The sequence below is a fragment of the Terrapene carolina genome, unplaced genomic scaffold (assembly GCF_002925995.2).
Source record: "Terrapene carolina triunguis isolate 2854851 unplaced genomic scaffold, T_m_triunguis-2.0 Scaffold616, whole genome shotgun sequence".
NCBI lineage: Eukaryota > Metazoa > Chordata > Testudines > Emydidae > Terrapene > Terrapene triunguis.
In genome coordinates this window covers 492,493-513,555 of record NW_020664967.1, presented here as the reverse complement: position 1 = coordinate 513,555, position 21,063 = coordinate 492,493, and the positions used below count along the sequence as shown (strand labels likewise).

Below are 21,063 nucleotides of genomic sequence, written 5' to 3'. Positions count from 1 at the left end.
GGGGCTGCTCTAATTGCCCCAGGGAGCGACACAGCAGCAGGGGGCACAGGCTGAACCGCAGCTTCTGGGGCTGGATGCCGCAGGGCACCGGCCTCTCCCCCGTGGCAATCTGGGGTTAACGCCTGGCTTGGGTCCCCGCTTGGCACAAGCTGGGCTGGCTTCACCCAACCCCTGTGGGCACAGAACGGCAGCCCGACCTGCTGGCCCCTGCTCCGGGGGCTGACATATCGACCGGCCACTTATTGAAAGCAGCAGGGGGGGAGCTGGGGTCTTACCACATGTCGGGTGCCAGCACCTGGCACAGGTTGTCCATGGGCTGCTCGGGGGGTGGCCCTGGCAAGCTGTACATGTTCGCCGGGCCGGGGGGTAGGCCGACTTGGGGAGACTCCTGGGGGGGCAGCTTCTGATCCCTGCGGAGACACAGCGCCACCGTTCATGGGAGCGGCACGACGGGGGGCAGAGAGATGGGCATCGAGGGGGGGCTGTCAGGGCATCGGGGGCACAGGCATGGACTTGTACTTGTCCTGGTGGGTGCTCCACCCTGGCTCCGCCCCTTCCCCCATGGCCCCACCCTCACTCCGCCTCTTCCCACCCCCTCTCCCAAGGCCCTCCCACACCCCCGCCGCGAGCATCTCCCACCACTGGCCAAACAGCTGATGGGCGGTCGGCCCCGGCGGGCGGCCGGCCCCGGGCAACAGCTGTGGCACACAGCCTGGGGCAGGGCTGCCCTCACCCCCCCCCCCACACCCCTCCCCAACCTACCTTTCACTTTCCACCGTCATCTTGATGGCGGTGGAGACGTAGCCTCTGCCGTCCTTCCCCATCTGCTCCTCTGCAGGAGGAAACAGCTGGTGAAACCCCCGGGAGCCAAACCCAGGGAAGTGGGGGTGGGGGGACGGGCTGCGACTGCAGCTGCTCCAAGGTGGCAAGGGGTCCATGTTGGGGCAGGGCCAGGCGACCCCCTCTGCCCATCCCATCACTTGTGGACTTTACCTTCCAGGGCCTGGCCGCAGCTGCCCCGATCCTGCCTGCGGGACGCCCAGCCAACGGGGCCCGGGGCCAATCTGCTGTGGCAACACCCCCGTCACCCTCTCCAGGGCATGTTGCCCAGCCCTGGAGTTGATCTTGCCCCTTTCGGGGCAGCACAGAACCACCCCCCTGCCCCATCCCACAAGGAGGCTTTGGGGGCGCATGGGGGGGTGTCCCCGGGGGCCCCCCGGACACTCACTGTTGTAGTGGCTGCCGAAGGCCTGGTCCTTGGGTTTGTCGGGATAGAGGTTGCGGAGCTGGGCCAGGTCTCGGATGCGGTCGCCCAGGGAGCGGATGTGCAGGTCCTTGGCGGAGAAGGGCTGGATGTTCTCCACCTGGATGGAGCCTGGCGGGGGGCACAGCGCAGTGGCTCAGCGTGAGCGGGGGGACCCCAGTGCTCCGGCCCCCTTACCTCTGCCCCGGGGTTCAGCTCTCCTGCCCCCTGCTGGCTGAGGCCGAGTGCTGCGCTCTGCGGCGCCCAGAGAGAACCCTGCTCCTTCCCCCCCGCCCCGTCCAGCAAGCCCCTAGCCGGGGGGCAGGGCAGGGGGCGCACCCCTCCTACCGTCCTTGCCGCGGATGACGTGGGCGATGGTGATGCCGCCGATCTCCGAGTCGCTGAAGCGCAGCAGGAAGGTCCCGTCGGGCTTCTGGCCTAGCAGCTTGCTGACGTACTGTTTGCTGATGAAGCCGATGATGAGCCTGGGGGGGGAAACGGCGGCGGGGGGGGACACGACAGGGATGGACAGACAGACGGATCAGAGAGCAAGCTGTAGCCACTCCTCTCTCTGGCCTCCCTCCCGCTCATTTCACTGGGCAAGGGAAACATGTGACCTTTTTTAGGATGGGGTGGGGGAGGACTGGGTCTCAGGACTTCTGGGTTCTATCCCTAGCTCCGGGAGGGTAATGGGGTTGAGTGGTTAGAGCAGGGGGTCTGGGAGTCAGGACGCCTGGGTTCTATCCTTAGCTCTGGGAGGGTAATGGGGTCGAGTGGTTAGAGCAGAGGGGCTGGGAGTCAGGACACCTCGGTTCTATCCCCAGTTCTGGGAGGAGAGTGGGGTCTATTGGATAACGCGTGGGGGCTGGGAGCAGGACGCCTGGGTTCTGTCCCTGGGTCTGCCACTCTTGAGGTGAACCCCTACGCCGCCCCCCCCCCCCATTCAGTCTTTACCACGCCGAGCCTGAGGCACCCACCTGTCCGACCAGTAGCTTTTGAGGCACCTCTTGGTGAGGTCGAGGACCCCGTCAAACCACTGCCAGAAGGTGAATCCCCGGCCAGGCAGGATCTCCTGTGAGCAGCCGGAGAGAGGGGGTGAGGCTGGGTCCCCAAGGGCAGAGCCTGCCCCCCACAGCCTGCCCTGGCCACCCCCCGCCCCTCACCTTGTTGAACTGGGCCCAGGAGACGCTGCGGTTGTGGAAGTCCTCAGGGCTGGCGCTGCTGTTGTTGAAGATTTTCTGGGCCAGGAAGAAGTAATGCTCCGGCAGCAGCCCCTTGCTGGTCTGCACCTCCGCCATGAACCGCAGGTTGAGGGTCTCGCACATCTTCTCCCATGGCACCCGCTCGGCCACCACGAATGGGACCCGCTCCTGCCCCAGGGCACGGAGGGAGGGTCAGGCACCAGCCCCAGCCCCCTGCCCCACCGGGAGCCGGGCCGCTGGGGTTCCGTGTTCTCGGGGTGGCGGCATCCGGGCGCCGACCGGCCCAGGCCCCGCCAGCGAGTTCGGAGTTAAACTCTCCTCCTCGTTCGTTCATTAGTGGGGAGCAGCCAGGCCAAGATCAGCGAGTGAACCCAGGAGTCCTGGTTCCCAGCCCCCCCGCTTTACCCACTAGACCCCACTCCCCTCCCAAAGCCAGGGATAGAACCCAGGAGTCCTGGCTCCTTGTCCCCTCTGCTCTAATGACCGGAGCCCGCTCCCTTCCCAGCTCTGGGTAAAGAACCCAGGAGTCCCAGCTCCCAGCCCCCCCTGCTCTAACCTCTAGCAGCCCCCCTCCCGCCCCAGCCGCACTCACAAGCTCGGAGAAGGCGTTGTCCCACAGCACGGTAGCCTTGGCGTTGTTGTCTTGGTTCCCGTGCACAATGACCACGATCGGCAGAGACAGGGCCTGGAGGGGGGAGCCTGTCACTGGGGGCGGGGGATAGGACCCCTGTGCCCACCCCCGCCCTGGCATCGGGCCGGGCGACGGTCCAGCAGGCGCACACACCGACACCGGGGTAGGCAAGGGTCCCAGGCGGGGGCTGGAGGGTTCAGCGGCGCCCCCCAGTGGTGAGACCAGGCAGCGCCAGCTGGGAGCGAGAGCCCCGGGGTCGGTCTGTGTCCAGCAGCCTCGGAAGAACGGGCCCCCGATGCAAATGGACCCAGGCGTCCTGGTGGGGACCCCCCAGTTCTGCTCCCTCCCCTACCCCAGCCGCCAGGGTCCAGGGGCAGGACAGGGAGTCAGGAGCCGCCCTCCCCTGTAGCACCAGCCCCGTACCTGCAGGTGGAAGGGCAGGTGGCCGGGACCCAAGGTGACATCGGTGCTGAAGAGCACGGCGCATTTCTCCTCCGTTACCGACTCGGAGCCCTTGCGTTCGCAGCGCTTGATCTTCTTCAGCAGCTGCCGGGACAGAGAGAGAGTCACCCCAGGGCCTGCAGCGACAGGGTCCCCCCAGCAAGGGGCGCAAGCACCTTCGCTTCACATTGTCAGAGCTCCCAGCTCTGCCAATGCCCCTCACTCCCGACCTGCAGCCCCCTGCTAGCCCAGCCCTGGGCTCCCCACAGCTCGGCCGGTGCCCCTCACTCCCAACCCGCAGCCCCTGCTAGCCCAGCCCTGGGCTCCCCCACCAAGCTCTGCCGGTGCCCCTCACTCCCGACCCGCAGCCCCCTGCTACTTCTCCCTACCCGCAAACTGCCCTTGTTGACTCTTGGGCCCAAGCACCGGGTTGTCGCCAACGGGGGGGCGAAGGGGGCATCCCAGCCGGACTCACCATGTTCTTGAAGGTGGCGCAGGACGTGGCGCTGGTGGAGTTGATCTCCAGGGCGACCGTATTGTGCACAATCTCCCCAGTGCTTTCGCTGCAACGGGGAGAGGGAGGGCGGTCAGCGAGGAGTTAATGGCCCCCGGGGTGGGGATATCTTACAGCAGGGGGGAGCGTCCATCCCCCCAACCCTGCAGGACCGTCTCACCTGAGCGGGGTGCCATAGCCGCCAAGCGCCAGCTCCCGGGCCTGCTTCTCCGTCACCATGTCGGCTTTGACCACGTAGGGCTTCGCCGAGGCCTGGAGCAGCCGGGCGCCCAGCAGGAAACGTACACTGGCCTGGAACTTGGTCTGGGTCTTCAGCACCTGTGGGGGCTGCTTCTCCACCAGGAAGGAGCTGGGGGCAGGCAGGGATGGGGTCAAGGGCTGCCTGTGGCTTGGCCAGAAGTAGCCACCGACGGCGGTTCCCAGCGTCCTGGCCCCAGAGCAGGGTCCCCAAACGGCTGAGATGTTAACCCCGCCCTGGCCCAAAACGTCCCAGCCTCCCAGACCCACCCTGTTCTGCTCCGAGCCCCCCGCCCCCACCACAGCCAGATTAGAGCACAGGCCTTGGGCCACGTTCGCCCTTCTGGCAGAAGAGGCAACAAGGCTGGCTGGTCAACGCAGGGAGCTGGGACCCAGGATGCCTGGGTTCTATCCCCAGCTCTGGGAAGGGGGTGGTTAGAGTAGGGGGGCTGGGAGCCAGGACTCCTGGGTTCGATTCCCGGCTCTGGGAGGGAAGTGGGGTCTAGTGGTTAGAGCAGGGGAAGCCATCAAGTCCATCCCCCCGGCGTGCTACTGCCCTCCCTGGCCAGGGCCCTGCTCTGCGGTACCTTTCAACCAGGGCACTCAGCACCGAGTTGAGCCGCTCCAGAAGCCGGGAGAGCAGGTCGGAGCCCAGTTCCCCACCGACCGCCACCACCTGCTGCTGCAGCTGGAAATAAATGTCCACCAGATTCTCGCACCTGCCGAAAAAGCAGCCGGGCAGGGGACACGTCTGAGCCGACGAGGACGGCCCAGCTATGGTCCCCGAGCTGGGGCCGGAGGCCAGTCTGTGCCGACGGATCCCACCCTGTCTCAGGAGCGCCACCTAGTGCCCAACAGACCAGGGGCTCTGGGAGAAAGGCGGCAGCTGATCTCTCTGCATCTCAGCTTGACACCCCCCCGTACCACCAGTCCAGCCAGGAGCCCTTCCTACCCTCGGGCGGGAGGGAGAGGGGCTCGGATCCCAGTGGGGCCGCCAGCAACGGAGACCATGGATAGCACAGGCACTGGGAGAAGGAGGGGATCTGAGCCCCCTCTGGAGCCCCCGAGGAGTGGGGAGAAACGCCTCTGCCACGCCCCAGGCTGGGACGCTCCGCCCTCCCCAACACCCCCTGGGGCTCACCTCTTCTGGAGCGGAGCCAGGTTCTCCTCGAAGACAGCCCCGTTCCCCGCCAGCTGCTGCTGCCGCTTCCAGATGTGCAGCCTCTTCAGCACCTGCAGCTTGGCGCCTTCCAGCTCCTTCACGGCCTCCAGGAGGAGAGCGGGCAGATCCTGGGGTGAGGCAAGACGGGCGGCTTGGCGGGGGGGAGGCGACGAGCCAGCCGGACGGGGCCCGGTGCGGTACCTGGCGCCCCCTGCCTTGGAGCGACGCGTGGGCCTGCCCCCCACTGCAGCCGAGCCCGGCGGGATGAAACGGGCCAGGGACGGAGCCGCTGACACCAAGCCACCTTGGCCCCCTGCCCCACACGCACATCCTGGGGAGAAGGAGGGCAAGGTGCCCTGGCCGGCCCCCATCCCTGCCCTCCCCACCAGGCCTCAGCGGAGAGGCCTGCACTAGCGAGGATATGGCAGGCTGCAGTGTCACCCCCCCCCCCCCCCCCCCCCCCGCATCCACTCACACACCAGCTGACTGTGCAATGCAGTTTCCGGGCGCCTTTGCATCACTGCAGCAGGACACCAGCTGCTCTTTGCTGACAGCTTCCCAAGGCTGCAACTGATCACGTGTAACCTAAGCCCTACACACACCCGCCCCCCACGCCTCCCCCCCCACACACACACGCCCCTCGACCCAAGCCTTGCGTCTCCCTTGAGAAAGCCAGAGGCTTTGCATCCCCCCTCTCTACAAGCGACCGGATCTGCGCTCACCGGTCGGTCCGGCTACCCCAGCATCAGCCCCCCCCACCCCATCTCCAGCCTTGTCATTCCCCACACCAGCCTCCGTCACTCACGTTCCCCTGGAGTTTCCCGTCTGTCTTCAGCTGGGACTCCTGCAACTTTGTCTGCCGGCAGGCTGCGGGAGGGGGAGTTGTAAAGCTCTGGTTAATATCCGAGCCCAGAAAACGAAGTGCCAGGGGGCTGCTCGGCGGGGTTTCCGGGGGCCCGATCCAGAGGGGAGAGGAGTCGGGCGCAGCTCTCAGCGACAGGACTTGGCTCAAGCTGCAGCGGATCATGCTGTCTGCTCAGGACGGTTCCTGGGTTCAGTCCCCAGCCCCGGCCCCGCGATTCGCGAGCTGGGGAGAGAACCCCGGAAACGGGAGACGAGCGGGATGCCAGGAAGATACTGAGCAGCCGGAGGGGAGAGATGGGGGGGGCAGCGGGTGCTGATCGGGGGGAGGTTCAACGATCCCGCAGCCACATCTCCCACACGGGGCCGTGATTGTCAGGAGTCACGTGGGGGACAGGGGGGCTCGGCCCTGCAGGGGGCCAGGCAAAGGGACAGGAGAGAAGCCGGCTCCCGGCTCTGAGCGGGGAGGAGGGGACGTGTCTGGGGTCGGGACACGGAGCGGAGCAGGACTGAAGGGAGACAGAGAGAAAATGGAGCTGAGGGACCAGAAAGCCCCCCCCCGAAGGAAGAGCTGGGGGGCCACATGCCTAGCAGGGAGGCCGAGCTGGGCTGGGGGCACATTTAGAACCAGGCAGGGTGGAGGGAACAAATCCAGCCCGGGCCCAGATGGCTCTGGCCGGGCCTGTCCAGCCGTTGCCATGGCGATTGCATAATTAGCCTGGTCACTGGGCTTTGTGTCAGGTCAGAGCTGGGGAGACACGTCCTGGTGCACCGCCCCCAACTCCACCCCCTCTGCACACCTCTAGCCCCGCCCACCCTCTGTCGTCCAATCCCCTTCCAGCCCCCGCAACTCCGCCCCCTTTTCACTCCTTCAGCCCCTCCCACCCTCTCCCCCTCCAATCCCCTTCCAGCCCCTCTCAGCTCCGCCCCCTCTTCACTCCTCCAGCCCCTCCCACAGCCTCCCCTCGCCCCCTCTCACCTCTGGTCCCGTCTCCCATCTGCTTCCACTGTTCCTGGAGCACCTGGATCTCCCCGACTCGGTGCTGGAGCCTCTGCAGGTCCAGCCCGAACTTCAGCTCCTCCTGCCTGCGGTGGAAGCTGAGCGGCAGCTGGCGATCCTAGGGGAACGGCAAAGGGGGTGGGGGTGAAACGTGAGCCGAATCCCCCCCCCACTAGCCCCCCTGTGGCGGGACGACCTCCCCATCCCCGCAGGGAACCGGGTCCCCCACCGGGATCCTGCGGCTTTTTAAGTTCTGATGCTTTGGCGTCAGGCGTTTCCCTGGGACGGCCTCATTTACCCAGAGGTGAGCGATCATCCCGCAAACCACGTGGCCCGAGCCGCTGCTGGCTGTCCCGTGGCTGCGAGACCCACGGGGGACCAGCAAGGAGACCACAAGGCCCTATGTAATCCAAGCGGCATCTACCTAGCCGTGCCCCCGCAGTCCCCTGGGAAATCACCTTGCACAGATCCCTACGCCCGCCAACTGATAACGGGCCAACGGGGCTGACCGGCACATGATGCACCCTCCGTCTAGGGCCCAAATCCTCCCCAGCCCACGCACAGGCCGACGGACACCATCCGCCGCCCAGCTGCAGAGGGGCTGGGCAAAGCTACAGGCTGGGATGGAGGACAAGGTGCCGTCGCTTAGCCTGGGTGTGCGCACGCGCAGGCATGAGTCACTGACCCGTTTGAGCAAGGCAGCTCTCTCGCCCTCCAGAATTCCTTTCACAGTTGCCACCAGCCTCAGTGGGTCTCTCCGATACGCGTTCTGGAACGGCGGGGTGGGGACATGGTTAACATCAATAGCAGGAGAATTCCCACACTCCCCCTGTCTCCGGCACCCTGCGTCCTCAGTCGCACTTGTGCAAATTGGTGCAAAACAGCACCTGCTCGTGGGCGCGAGTGGAAAATTCCGTGGCTGCAGGTCTAACCGCAGCTAGGCGCCCACAGGTCTTTGTCTCCCCCAGTAGCTCATCCACAGAGGGGCTGATAAGGCCACTATAGATACCCGTGTTTCAAACGGCAGAGGCTCAGGGTTTGACCTCTGTAGGTTCAAATTCGGCTGTCGGCCCAAGTGGGGTTGGTTACAGGGTTGGGTGAGAAATGGTTTTCCCATCTCACAGGAGTTTGAGGTTTCAGAGTTTTTCCTCTGAAAATTCAAAATCTTGAACATTTTTGCCAATCAATAATCCAGAAAAAAAAAACCCAACCCTGGAGTGGCTCAGTCGGAAAGTTTCATTTCAACAGCTTGAAAATGTTTTGTTTTGATTTTGACTTTTTAAATGGAGACATTTATTTTGTTCATATAAAATAACTAAAATGGCAAAAGCAAAAAACTTGTTTTGAATCGGGGGGGGGGGGAATCAAAAACCATTTGGCAAGTTTTCAAATCAGGAGCTTTGTTGAAACGATCCCCTTTCTCGTGAACAATTTCCGTTCTAAGGAACTGACGTTTTCTGACCAAAAAGCATTTCAGCTCAAATTTCCTGACGTGCTCCGGTTGGTTTTTTGACCCTCTCCGAATATTCCAAACAAGCTAAACATCAAAACGGAAAAGTCTGTTGTAAACGTTCCAAGACTGGCCACTTGGCAGCTGTGATTTTAAGCTACTGAAGACTCTGGTATTAGCACTGAAGTACTCCAGGCACATAACATAAGATAGAGCTAATATTTCAAAATATATCTTCAGGAAAACCCCGATCCTTTACGGAAAGCCCTGCGTCCATGTACTGCTCATGGCCCAGTCAGGGCTTAAATTTGTTCTAGGGAAAAGGATAGTTTGATCCAAGGTTTAATTCCCTCTTTGTATTTAATAGAACTCAATGATTTTTTTTGGTGGGGAAATTTCAAAGATTCTTTTTTTTTTTTTTTTTTTTTTTAGGAAAAAAAAAAAAAGATGTCATTCGATCGATGAAAAGCCAAAAACTTTCCAAGTTTTCAGTAAAAACAAAACAAAACACACTTTGGTTTTTGAGAGCCAACCCCCCTCCCCCCAACATTTTAAATAAAAACTAAACCAAAAATCCCACAAATTTTTAATAAAAAAAAATTGGCAGTCATTTAAAAAAAAAACCAAAACCAAGAGTGTCACCGAAAATGCAAATTTTCTGAAAAACATTTGCTTTGGCCCCAAAAAAGTCATTGGGGGGGAGGGGGTAATATTGGCTGTAATATTTGATGCTGCAGTGGGAGACGCTGTTGAGCGTGAATGTTAAATGGTGTCCGGGACCAAAGCCATGGGGGCAGGGGGGTTATCAACCAAAATAAATATCGATCCCCTGAGCAGATGTGGCCAGGGTCCCTTTGCCCATACATGTGCCCTGGAGAGGACAAGTTCATTCATTGGCTCAGTCAGTCCTTGGCTGGGGGACCTGAGCCCCTGTAGACTCATTGCATGTAGAACAGGGAGGCTCATGCAATAGCTATCAGAGGAGAACAGCCGTTGGCAGCTGATGCTCCAAGCGGGATTCAAAGCGGCAACTCAGGCATTCCTGGCTCCCTTTGCCATGTAACACACTCCCAGCCATGGCTCGGTGACCCCCCCCCTGCTGTTTCCATAGCAATACCCTGACCCCCCCATTCACACACACCCTCCAGGCCATACCTCCAGGTTACTAATGTGCTGGAGGACCTGACGCTGCTGCTCGTTGCCGCCGGCAAGGCATCGGAGCTTTTCCACCATGGCGGAGAGCAGCGCGCCGGCTGCGCTGGTGCAGAAGGAGTCGGCGCCGGTGATGAACTCCCTGACGGCGGAGGAAAGAGAAAGGGAGGGAAAAATGAACGAGTGCAAACATCCCGGCCTCCCCTGGCCAGGCCAACTGGAAGAACCCAACCTTGACTGGGATGTCTCACGACTTCGGGGCCCAGCTCGGGATTTTCTGAGCGGGAGACGCTGCTCCGCTCCTCCAGGAGGAAGGAACCACTCGGATTCCTCCTGCCGTGAGCTTCCGCAGACAAGCTGGGAGGCCCAGGCGAGGCCGGGCAGCGGGGTGTTCGCCACAGGGAGCGAGGCGGGTCCTGAGCGGCGCGGGACGGGCGTTCTGCACTCACCACGGCTGGTTTTCCAGCCAGTCGGCCAGCAGGCTGCGCAGGTCGCGTGGGAACTCCCCGAAGAGGCCGCTGAAGTGCTCCGGAGGCATGTGCGAGACGAGGCTCCACAGAGACATCTTGGAGCCGGCCGCCTACGGGGCTAAAAATAGACAGGAGAGGGCGGCGTGAGCCGGGCCTACAGCTATCCATGGTTAACCCCTCAAGCCTTCCCGGCAAACGACCCGAGTCCCTGGCTTCTCCCTCAGGGACCCCTGGGAAGAGCAGCGTTGCCGAGTGGAGAGAGAGAGAACCCTGAACTAGGCCTCAGGAAAAACGGGCTCTATTTCCAGCTCTGCTGCCGACCTCCTGAGTGGCCTTGGGCAAGTCACTTCCCCTCTCCATGCCTCAGTTTCGCCCCGTCTGTGAATTGGGGGATAGTGCTACTGACCTCCTTTGCAAAGTGCTTTGAAGAGAAGAGCGCAGCATCGCTATTATGTGCCGGGGCCAGCGACAAATTATAAAGAAAGAATGGGTGACCCGGTTAGACCCTGGTTCAATTCCCTGCTCCGCCGCTGCGTGACCTTGGGAAAGTAATGTGCCTCGGTTTCCCCATCTCTACAACAGGGAGAATAGCACTGCCTCACAGGGGAGATTGTGGGGATAAATACCTCAAAGGTTGGTGCTCAGATACTACAGTAATGTGGGGGGGCAGAGAAGTACCTAAGACGGGTCTAGATAGGTCAGAGGGAGTTGGGGCATGTGGGGCTGGCAGCACATCTGTCCCATCTAGCCCTGCTTAGCTGTCACTGGGATCACCCTATCGGCTCAAGTGCCGGACAATAATTTCCAAAGCCTGTTACCCCCTGCCCACCCACCTCCCTTGCACCAGTCCTCCCTTATCTCCCCCAGCGTGGAAGCATCTGGCCCCTGGGGAGCGCCCCCTCCCTCCGCTGCCCACCATCCCGGCAACACTTAACGAGGTGGTGGGATTCACTGGCACGAGATTTCTTGGAACCCAAGAACGCACGACCGTTTATAGAACAAGAGCTGTAATGGGAAGAGTTGTGGCCGGGCTATAAATCCTCATGCTCCAGGACAAACGCCACCCTCTAACTTCTGGAGGTCAGGAAGAAACTTCCCCCAGAGACAGGTTATTCTATATCTGCTTCCTGCAGAGGTTTCTTCAGCTCCAGAAGCCTCAGGTCCTGGCCTGTGGTGGAGACAGACAGATCAAGGATCCGGACCAGTCTTGCATTCCTTGTGTCCCCTTATTCCTCCCAGGGTCCAGTAGTGGGGCAAGTTCTGCTGTCGGTTCCCAGCAGGCAAATCCCACCGGGGGCCCTGTAGCAGGCCACTCCGTTTGCAAACAACAGACATTTCAGGCCAGATCCTCAGTTGGTGTATATCAGCCTCACCACCCCTCGGTTTCCATACAGCTGCTCCGGTTTGCACCCGCTCCCGATCTGGCCCTGTTATTTCTTCCCCTCAGGACAGATCTTTTGCACGTCGCTGCTCGGACAGGAGGCAGTGAGTGGAAACCCTGGCCGGATTTTGCTCCCTCTGGGATCCAAGCCGAGGAGCGGATCTGGGCTCGGGCTGCGTGCGAGAGCGAGCAGCCAGGGGCCCGGGAGATGGCGACCGAGGGCCCCGACTAGCGGCTGTTACCAAACAATAACAGAGGCAAAGTACGAGAAGAGGCGGAGTCTGCAAAGACCTCGAGGAGGCCACGGGCAAGGCCAGGAAACCAGACCAGGATTACAACATTAAGCAGCATCTCGGAGGAAACAAACAAAACCCGCCAGGCTTGCCTGCTTTGGGGAAGTAGCTTTGTGCGGCTGACGGGGGACGTTGGCAAAAACCCAGGCCCTTTTTCTCCCTTTGCTGCTCGCGCCGTCGCCTACGCTCCTGCCGAGCAGATGGAAAAGGCTTCTGATCTGCTAGCGTGTGCCACCCACTTTGCACGCCTTCGGCCGGGGGCGGAGGGGTGGGGAGAATCCTTTTGCGGAGAAGCCACTCAGGGAAGAAGCAAAGCCCTTCAATCTCACCTGTCTCCTCCGGGCCTCAGCCCTCGGCGGAAAGCTGGCAATGCCACTGCCCCGGCGTGAGCTGGGCCCGGGGATTCCCGGAACGGGTTAATTTTTGACTAAGGGATTCTGACCCGAATGCAAGATTGTCAGATAACTCCAATCTCCCAATGCCGCAAGGGCTCAGCCCACAGGAACGGAGCCAGCGCCCGCTGGTAAATACCCTCGGGTTCGCCCCAGCGATCTCCTCCCGCTTTGCAAAGCTCGGTTCAACACAGACGCTGCGCCGTGGGCCTGGCAGTGGAGGATAGCCACCGTGCAGTGCGCTCTCCGGCCATGCCCCCCCGCCCCCAATCTACCTCCCATCACGTGGGCCCCGGGGCAGAGAATAAGCTGTAACCCAGTCTGCGCCAGCCATGCCAGCTCTGCCTTGTACACGGGGGGTGGCTGGGAGCAGGAGAGCGGGACGTGGCACAGAGCCCTTATCTCAGCACTACGCTGAGGAAGCTTCCAGCACTGGCGGATGGGGGGGTTTCTCAGATGGCCCTGCCTGTCTGGAATGGCACCGAGTGAGACTCCGAGGGCACAGTGCTCAGATACCATGGGGATGCGCAAGAACCTAAACAGAACCAAAAGGGGAAAGAAGATGGGTAGCTTGCTCCCCAGGCCCCTGAGAAAGAGCCAGTCCCCCTCCATTTAAAGCTTACATAGAATCATAGACTAGCAGGGTTGGAAGAGACCTCAGGAGGTATCTAGTCCGACCCCCTGCTCAAAGCAGGACCAATCCCAACCAAATCATCCCAGCCAGGGCTTTGTCAAGCTTGACCTTAAAAACCTCTAAGGATGGAGATTCCACCATCTCCCTAGGGAACCCATTCCAGCGCTTCACCACCCTCCTAATGAAATAGTGTTTCCTAATATCCAACCTAGACCTCCCCCACTGCAACTTGAGACCATTGCTCCTTGTTCTGTCATCTGCCACCACTGAGAACAGCCGAGCTCCATCCTCTTTGGAGCCCCTCCTCAGTTAGTTGAAAGCAGCTATCAAATCCCCCCTCATTCTTCTCTTCTGCAGACTAAACAATCCCAGTTCCCTCAGCCTCTCCTCATAAGTCATGTGCTCCAGCTCCCTAATCATTTTTGTTGCCCTCCACTGGACTCTTTCCAATTTTTCCACATCCTTCCTGTAGCGTGGGGCCCAAAACTGGACACAGTACTCCAGATGAGGCTTCAGCAATGCCGAATAGAGGGGAATGATCAGGTCCCTCGATCTGCTGGCAATGCCCCTACTTATACAGCCCAAAATGCTATTAGCCTTCTTGGCAACAAGGAAATACTGTTGACTCATATCCAGCTTCTCGTCCACTGTAACCCCTAGGTCCTTTTCTGCAGAACTGCTACCCAGCCATTCGGTCCCTCGTCTGTAGCAATACATGGGATTCTTCCGTCCTACGTGCAGGACTCTGCACTTGTCCTTGCTGAACCTCATCAGATTTCTTTTGGCCCAATCCTCTAATTTATCTAGGTCCCTCTGTATCCTATCCCTACCCTCCAGCATACCTACCACTCCTCCCAGTTTAGTGTCATCTGCAAACTTGCTGAGGGTACAGTCCACGCCATCCTCCAGATCATTAATTAAGATATTGAACAAAACCGGCCCCAGGACCGACCCTTGGGGAACGCCGCTTGATACCGGCTGCCAACTAGACATGGAGCCATTGACCACTACCCATTGAGCCCGACGATCTAGCCAGCTTTCTATCCATCTTATAATCCATTCACCCAGCCCATATTTCTTGAACTTGCTGACAAGAATACTGTGGGAGGCTGTTATCAAAAGCTTTGCTAAAGTCAAGGAATAACACATCCACTGCTTTCCCCTCATCCACAGAGCCAGTTATCTCGTCATAGAAGGCAATTAGGTTAGTCAGGCATGACTTGCCCTTGGTGAATCCATGCTGACTGTTCCTGATCATTTTCCTCTCCTCTAAGTGCTTCAAAATTGATGCCTTGAGGACCTGCTCCATGATTTTTCCAGGGACTGAGGTGAGGCTGACTGGCCTGTAGTTCCCCAGATCCTCCTCCTTCCCTTTTTTAAAGATGGGCACTACATTAGCCTTTTCCCAGTCATCCGGGACCTCCCCCGATCGCCATGAGTTTTCAAAGATAATGGCCAATGGCTCTGCAATCACATCCGCCAACTCCTTTAGCACCCTCGGATGCAGCGCATCCGGCCACATGGACTTGTGCTCGTCCAGCTTTTCTAAATAGTCCTGAACCACTTCTTTCTCCACAGAGGGCTGGTCACCTCCTCCCCATGCTGGGCTGCCCAGTGCAGCAGTCTGGGAGCTGACCTTGTTCGTGAAGACAGAGGCAAAAAAGCATTGATTACATTAGATTTTTCCACATCCTCGGTCACTAGGTTGCCTCCCTCATTCAGTAAGGGGCCCACACTTTCCTTGACTTTCTTCTTGTTGTTAACATACCTGAAGAAACCCTTCTTGTTACTCTTAACATCTCTTGCTAGCTGCAACTCCAAGTGTGATTTGGCCTTCCTGATTTCACTCCTGCACGCCTGAGCAATATTTTTATACTCCTCCCTGGGCATTTGTCCAATCTTCCACTTCTTGTAAGCGTCTTTTTTGTGTCAGCAAGGATTTCACTGTTAAGCCAAGCTGGTCGCCTGCCACATTTACTGTTCTTTCTACACATCGGGATGGTTTGTTCCTGCAACCTCAATAAGGCTTCTTTAAAATACTCTCCTGGACTCCTTTCCCCCTCGTGTTATTCATGTGTATGCACAGGGCTGGGTTACTTCACAGTCTAGACCCCAGAGTCCCGAGGGGGGATCAGCACTTCAGCATTCTGTTTCTGACTCTCATGTGGGCAAAGAAAAGCTAGAGAACAGGACCCGAGTGGAACCCATCCCTACCTGAGTTTGCAGAGAGCCTGAAACAATAGCTCCCCACCATGCTTAGCTTGACTCTAAAAGCCACGGCCACACCAATGAAAGGTGCGGCTATGGTGCAGGGGCAGGACTGCAGTGTCCCCTCCGAGTGGGTTGTATCTAGGACCCAGACAGCCTCAATTCAGCAGCGTGTGAATTCTGTCCCCTGACGACTGTCCCTGTTGAGGAGTTATTATTCCACTCCTCACATGGTAACCACCATTCTCCACTGCGATCTCTGGTCCTGTACAGAACAGCCAGCATTCAGTGTCGACCGAGTCCAAACCGTGGCCCCTTTCCCAACCCCCCTAAGGAGAGCTCCCGGGAAACAACATCCCCTGGGGTTTGTGTCTCTCAGGGATGCTCAGGAACATTTGCAGCTGGGCGGGTGCTAACCTCCACGCCTGGGCAGGAGGAAGGAGGGGATGCATCACAGGCCAAATCAACCACGCAGTCACCGGTGGGAGGGGACATTGGACTTGTGCGTGCCCATCACCGGGGTCTCTCATGAAATCACGCACCCTGCCTGGCACTGCACCAACCCCGGGCGGCTGCTACTCAGTGTTTTAAGCCCCCTGACGTGCTGGCGAGCCTCAGCCTCTAGTGTCTGGGACCACCTAGCAGATAAGAGACCTACTACTAGCTGCTGGCAGGGGGAGCACTCCCTTAGCTCCGGCTGGGGATCTGCGGTTCCAATCCTGCGCCAGCTGAAATTTGGCCAGCCGCGCCCGTCTCCCCGCAACGCCCTGGGACTAGCTCGTGCTGCTTTCAGAGATCAGCCATCCACGAAGCCGTGTGCGTCTGCAGCGGCCGGGGCGCGCGCGGCGCCTTCCTGCTGCTTTCCCGGCTCCCGCTCCCTGCCCCCTGGGGGGCGTGCGGCCGCTGCTCATTACGTTGCGGACTCAGCTGCTTGTTACCCGTTTCGATGGACCGGCGACCCGCGCGGCTGGCGGCAACGGCCTCGTGGTTTGGGGGCGCCTCGGAGGAACAGCCAGGGCAGGAATCTCCCCCCACCGGGTTCCTCCGCGGGGCAATCGGTTTCGCTTCCCTTTCTGGTGACTGGCAGCTGCTAAAGAGGCCATTTTAATCTCCTCCGCGGCAGGAGGATGGGGGGGCATTCCCTGAGCCCCCCGGTGAAGGGTGCAAAGGGGGGAAACAGCCCATTTGGGAAGGAGAGAGGCCTCCGCGGGCTTTCTACTTAGTCATAGGGCAGTGGGAAGCCAAGGCTGCGTCCCAGCACTGGAGGCTGCAGTAACAGCTGCCAGCAGTTACTCATGAGACGCTCTGACATTTCCTGACAACACGAGGCACAAACCCACCCCCCCTCCGGTTCCACGGACCCCTCCCAGCCAATCAATCTTTGGGCCGGAAGGCACCTGCGCTGCAGGGACGGGTGGGGGGAGGGGCTGCTGCACGCCAGCTGGGCCCTTCCCCTCCCACAACGCTCCTTGGAACAGCACATGACTCCGAGTCCCCCGCACGCCCACAGTTCCTGGCACGGCGAGGCAGCTCGCCGCTCGGGATCGCGGGCGGTGGGGTGAGCCAGGGGCCAGCTCCGTGCACAGGCCCCCCACCCCGTTTGGCTCCCGGAATAGTACGCACCCGGCAGGCAGAACTTTCTTATTTTTTTTCCTTGGAAGGGAGAAGCCAGCGGAAATTTCAGGGGAGCCGCTCGCAGAGGAAGGAATTCCCAGTGAGTAAAGCCCAGGAGACCTGGGATCTAGTCCTGGCTCCACCACCAGCGTCCCATCACTCCCCTTCTCCGCGCCTCAGTTTCCCTCTCAGCGCTGCGGGGAGAGGGACGATTCAGGCCCCACGAGGCTCAGATTTCAGGGTGATAAGAGCCGTGCAAAAGTTGCCAAGCCAACCTCTCTCTCACAGCCTGGCAGATCCCCGCCCTTGCACGGCGTGAAGCAGACGGGAAGCCACAGATTGCAGCGAAAGAGCCACAGACGGCAGTTCATATGGCAGTGAAAGCCCTGCTGATTCAGAAAGAGAGAGACCGGGGCTTCCCCACGTGACCCCACTCGGGCCTGACGCTCGGCAAAGAGTCCAGCGCTTGCCTTTAGCCCACACGAGGATCAGGGCAGTTTGTAATGGTAGCCTCACCGGTGACTTTGGGAGAGATCGGTGCTCTCAGCGCCAGACAGTGCACTGGCTGTGGTTTTGAAAATAACCCCGGCAAGCCTGCGGAACTCACTGCCACATGATTTCATCACACCTGGCAGAATTTCTAATAAACATCTGACATGATGAATAATGGGAACATCCCCAGCACACATCAGACCATCTAGATAAGGGCTATGAACTCCCTGGCCAGGGGGGAGGAAGGAGCAGCCCCAAGGGACAGGCTATTCCATCGCGGCACAGGGGCTGGAGAGGAGGGACCAAGGGAGGCAGTGAGCCAGAAGACTGGCATGGTACCAGGGGGAGCTGAAGCCCAGAGTACAGGGCGGAGCTGGGATACCTGAGAGGATATAACAGAAGCCCCCCAAAGATCCTCCTCCCTGAATTTTACAACCCACGTGCATTTTGGTAGGAGCTGTGGCTGCCCACATTCGTGTGGGGAGCACATGAGAGCAGGGGGCATGGTGTGGCACTGCCAGGGAAGCTGGTCCCCATTTTGCCCCCCCCCGGCCCTGGGAGGATGCCACACCCCCTGCGGCGTGCGCTCCCACCCTCGTGTGGGAGAGTTCACGTTGCCAGGCTCCTCCCCCGTCGGCTGATCCCCTTTGCCACCTTGGGTACGGCAGCTTGACCCGTTAAACTCCCTGGCTAGCGGGATTCCCGTGTGCCAGGAAAAGCAGGGTTTCCCTCCCACGTCACCCAGCCGCCGGGAAAGGACTGCAGCGCCGGAGCCTCTCATCGCCTGCTTCTCTCCTCCGGCTCTCCCAGGCCAGGCCTAGGGTGACCCACGACTTCCCCAGCCCTGCCAGCTTCTTCCCACCCCTGCTAGATCCTGCTCCAGCTGATCTGACCTGGCCTTGGATGGCGACACGACCAAGCATCACCCCCACTTGGGTCCCTCTTTGGCCCCCCGCAACCATCCCATTTGCCTTTCCCCCGGTGCCCTGCCCAGCCGCATTCCCCTCGCTCCGCGCCGCCGGGCTCAGAGCCAGTCGCCCAGAGAATTTCAACCTAGCCTCCATCAGCTTCGCTTGACCAGCCCGAAGCTCCCCCTGGCTCATGAGGGAGCAGGAAGGATGGGGCACTGATGTGCCTCACAGGGAGGGCGTGCGAGGCTATATTAAAGACCGGGAGGCAGAGATACCGTAACGGGGCCATGGAAAAGTGCCGTACAGTTCACCGGCCCCCAGCCGTTCCTGCAGGGCGCCTGCCAGCGGTGGGGGGGGCATCTCTTTCAGGAAGGGACACCCAGGACCACAGAGAGGGTCGGAGAAGAAGAGGGGCGAATACGCAGAGGAGCCTAGAGCAGAGATGAACTCAACTTCGGCCAGACTTTATGGGATCCGAAGCCTTTTTTCCCTCTCCGCTTTCTACCCCTGCCTGGCCTTCCTCTTTTTTTTAGCCACAAGAACCAACTGGAGGGTGGCAGCACCCTACACCAATTTCCTGTTCACTTCCTCCTCTGCAGCATTCCTAAATAACTCTCCCCCTGGGCTTGAGAGGCCCGGTTTCCCCCTATAGACACCGTGCCGGTTTGGGCCCCGGCTGGTCCCCATGCCGCAGCAGTTCTGCCCCCAGCTTCCCCCTGCGATTCCTCTCGAAAGCTGCAGGCGCTGGTTTTTTCTGGTTAGGGGACTCAGACCTGCAAAGCACCAGGCACATAGAGCTTGGGGGCAGGCGGGGGGTGGACCACATCTAGCCCCTTCCCAGAGGAGTGGGCCTACGTCGCAGATCTTCATCGCACCACACCCGCGTCGGCCAAAGAACAGCAGGGCAGCCCCGTGAGCTGGGGACGGGACGGTCCCTCCCAGCAGATTCTGTTCCCGACGCTCGCGTTTATAGGCTTTCCCGGAGTGGTGAAAAGGGAGCTCTTTTATAGCCTGGCTCCCTTTCCCAGCATGCACTGCTGGCCGGCCTACAACATCCATGGTCCCCCTGGACTCCAAGTCCCAGAATCCCTTGTTTCCAGGGTCGGAGCTGGACAATGACTTCCCTTAAAGGGCTAGACACACAGACACCCCCGCCCCCTCCTGTGGGGGAAGCTCTTGGGATTCACAGCAGCGGGTGTAGCCCAGCAGGGACTTTACCCAGCTGCACCCACGTGATCGCAAAAGAAACACCCAAGGGGCTGAGCGCTCCAGAGAGACGCTTCCAGCTGGGACGTGCTCCTGGGTGGTTCAGCCTCACCCCCATCCCCCCCTTCCCCCAGAGCTGGGGATAGGACCCAGGAGTCCTGGCTCCCAGCCTCACCCCACCCTTCCCTAGCCTGCTAGACCCCACCCCAGAGTGGGGGTTAGAACCCAGGCGTCCTGGCTCCCAGCCCCCTGTCCCAACCACTAGACCCCACTCCCTCTAAACTCAGCAGCAGTGCCCCAGCCCGGGCTGGGGGGAAGTCCAGCCCAATCTCATCGCCTGCTGGAGTGAGTAACGTTTGTAAATAAAACAGCACCTCCAGGGCTCGGGGCCCCCCTCCCTCGCTGTCCGTCCCTCCGCAAGCCGCCTGCTTGGCACAGAGCCTAGGGCAGCTGCGAGCTTCCTCAACAGGCTGCAGATTTTAAACGTCGCTTTCGCCCCTCGCAGAGCAGCGGCCTGACCAGGCAGCCAGAGGGCGTGACCCTCATTCCCGTGCAGGCCTCGAGCCCGCTCCTCGGACGCATGGTCCTGCCGGCCACGCCAGGAGATCGGATCCCCTTCCTCACCCTGACGCTCGCCCCCGGCCGGAGAGGCCAGCTGGTCCCGGGATCCGGGCCTGTCGCTATCCCTAGACGGGCCGGCTCCCAGCCCTCGGCCCCATCCCCGTTCCGGGGGGTGTCGTTCGTCCAGCCTCCCCATTACCTTGTGCCGAGCCTCGTACGTCGCGGCCAGGGGGACGTGTCTGTTTAATCCATCCTGCCCCGGAGGGGGTGGGAGCTGGCGGGTCGGGGCCAGGGCTTCTCCGCCCCCCTGCCCGCTGGCCGGTTTGGGTTTGCAGTTGGGTTTCCGGCTTCGCAGGGTTTGTTGGGGAGCCAGGTGGCGATTGGTGCAGGGAGAGGCTCAGGCAGGCTGACATCAGAGGCTCCAAACTGTAACTGAAAGTAACGAGAGGCAGGAAGAGGGAGGAGGCCTGTGGAGGGGGGCGGGGGCGGATCGTACTGTGCCCCGCTTGCAGCTCCTGAGTTTGGCCGGAGTCCTGCCCACAGCCCATCCCTGCCCCTCCAGGCCTCTCCCCGCACACGCTGCCCCTGCCGCGCCCCCACCAGGCCCCCTCGGCAGGTCGAGGACAAGGCAGAACGGCTGGACGCAGGCCTGGCCTGAGCCGGACGGTGGCCTTCCCTTGGCCTCCCAGGTCTGCCAGTGCCCCTCACTCCCGACCCGCAGCCCCTGCCAGCCCAGCCCTGGGCTCCCACCTCAGTCCTGCCGGTGCCCCTCACTCCCGACCCGCAGCCCCTGCTACCCCAGCCCTGGGCTCGCACCTCAGCCCTGCCAGTGCCCCTCACTCCCAACCCACAGCCCCTGCCAGCCCAGCCCTGGGCTCCCACCTCAGCCCTGCCGGTGCCCCTCACTCCCGACCCGCAGCCCCTGCTACCCCAGCCCTGGGCTCGCACCTCAGCCCTGCCGGTGCCCCTCACTCCCGACCCGCAGCCCCTGCCAGCCCAGCCCTGGGC

At 60.7% G+C, this 21,063-nt stretch overlaps 2 protein-coding genes across 2 annotated transcripts in view; both read right to left on the bottom strand.

Moving 5' to 3' along the window:
• Positions 1-226, bottom strand: part of LOC113407983 (translation initiation factor IF-2-like) — a 1,755-nt gene extending 1,529 nt beyond the window's left edge. Inside the window, exon 1 of the mRNA XM_029913374.1 lies at positions 170-226. Within this exon, the coding sequence (XP_029769234.1) occupies positions 170-226 (57 nt within the window). The remainder of the gene's footprint in view (positions 1-169) is intronic.
• A 19-nt stretch (positions 227-245) lies between these two features.
• STAT6 (signal transducer and activator of transcription 6) lies at positions 246-20,600 on the bottom strand. The gene is made up of 18 exons (XM_026659263.1): positions 20,255-20,600; positions 10,343-10,481; positions 9,897-10,035; positions 7,977-8,060; positions 7,271-7,409; positions 6,236-6,297; positions 5,410-5,558; positions 4,856-4,987; positions 4,192-4,380; positions 3,993-4,080; positions 3,500-3,622; positions 3,038-3,130; positions 2,407-2,613; positions 2,221-2,315; positions 1,592-1,728; positions 1,229-1,375; positions 763-832; positions 246-410 (listed from the first exon to the last, which is right to left on the bottom strand). Exons 2-18 carry the CDS (start codon positions 10,456-10,458, stop codon positions 272-274), a joined length of 2,109 nt encoding a protein of 702 aa, XP_026515048.1. The 5' UTR covers positions 10,459-10,481; positions 20,255-20,600; the 3' UTR covers positions 246-271.
• Positions 20,601-21,063: the final 463 nt, after the last annotated feature.

Excerpts from the sequence above, each read along its gene's own strand:
- STAT6 (XM_026659263.1), bottom strand. The coding sequence starts at position 10,458 with ATGTCTCTGTGGAGCCTCGTCTCGCACATGCCTCCGGAGCACTTCAGC. Across the intron at positions 4,381-4,855 it reads CTGAGTGCCCTGGTTGAAAG|CTCCTTCCTGGTGGAGAAGC; the intron begins GTACCGCAGAGC and ends GCCTGCCCCCAG. Across the intron at positions 2,316-2,406 it reads CCTGGGCCCAGTTCAACAAG|GAGATCCTGCCTGGCCGGGG; the intron begins GTGAGGGGCGGG and ends GGCTGCTCACAG.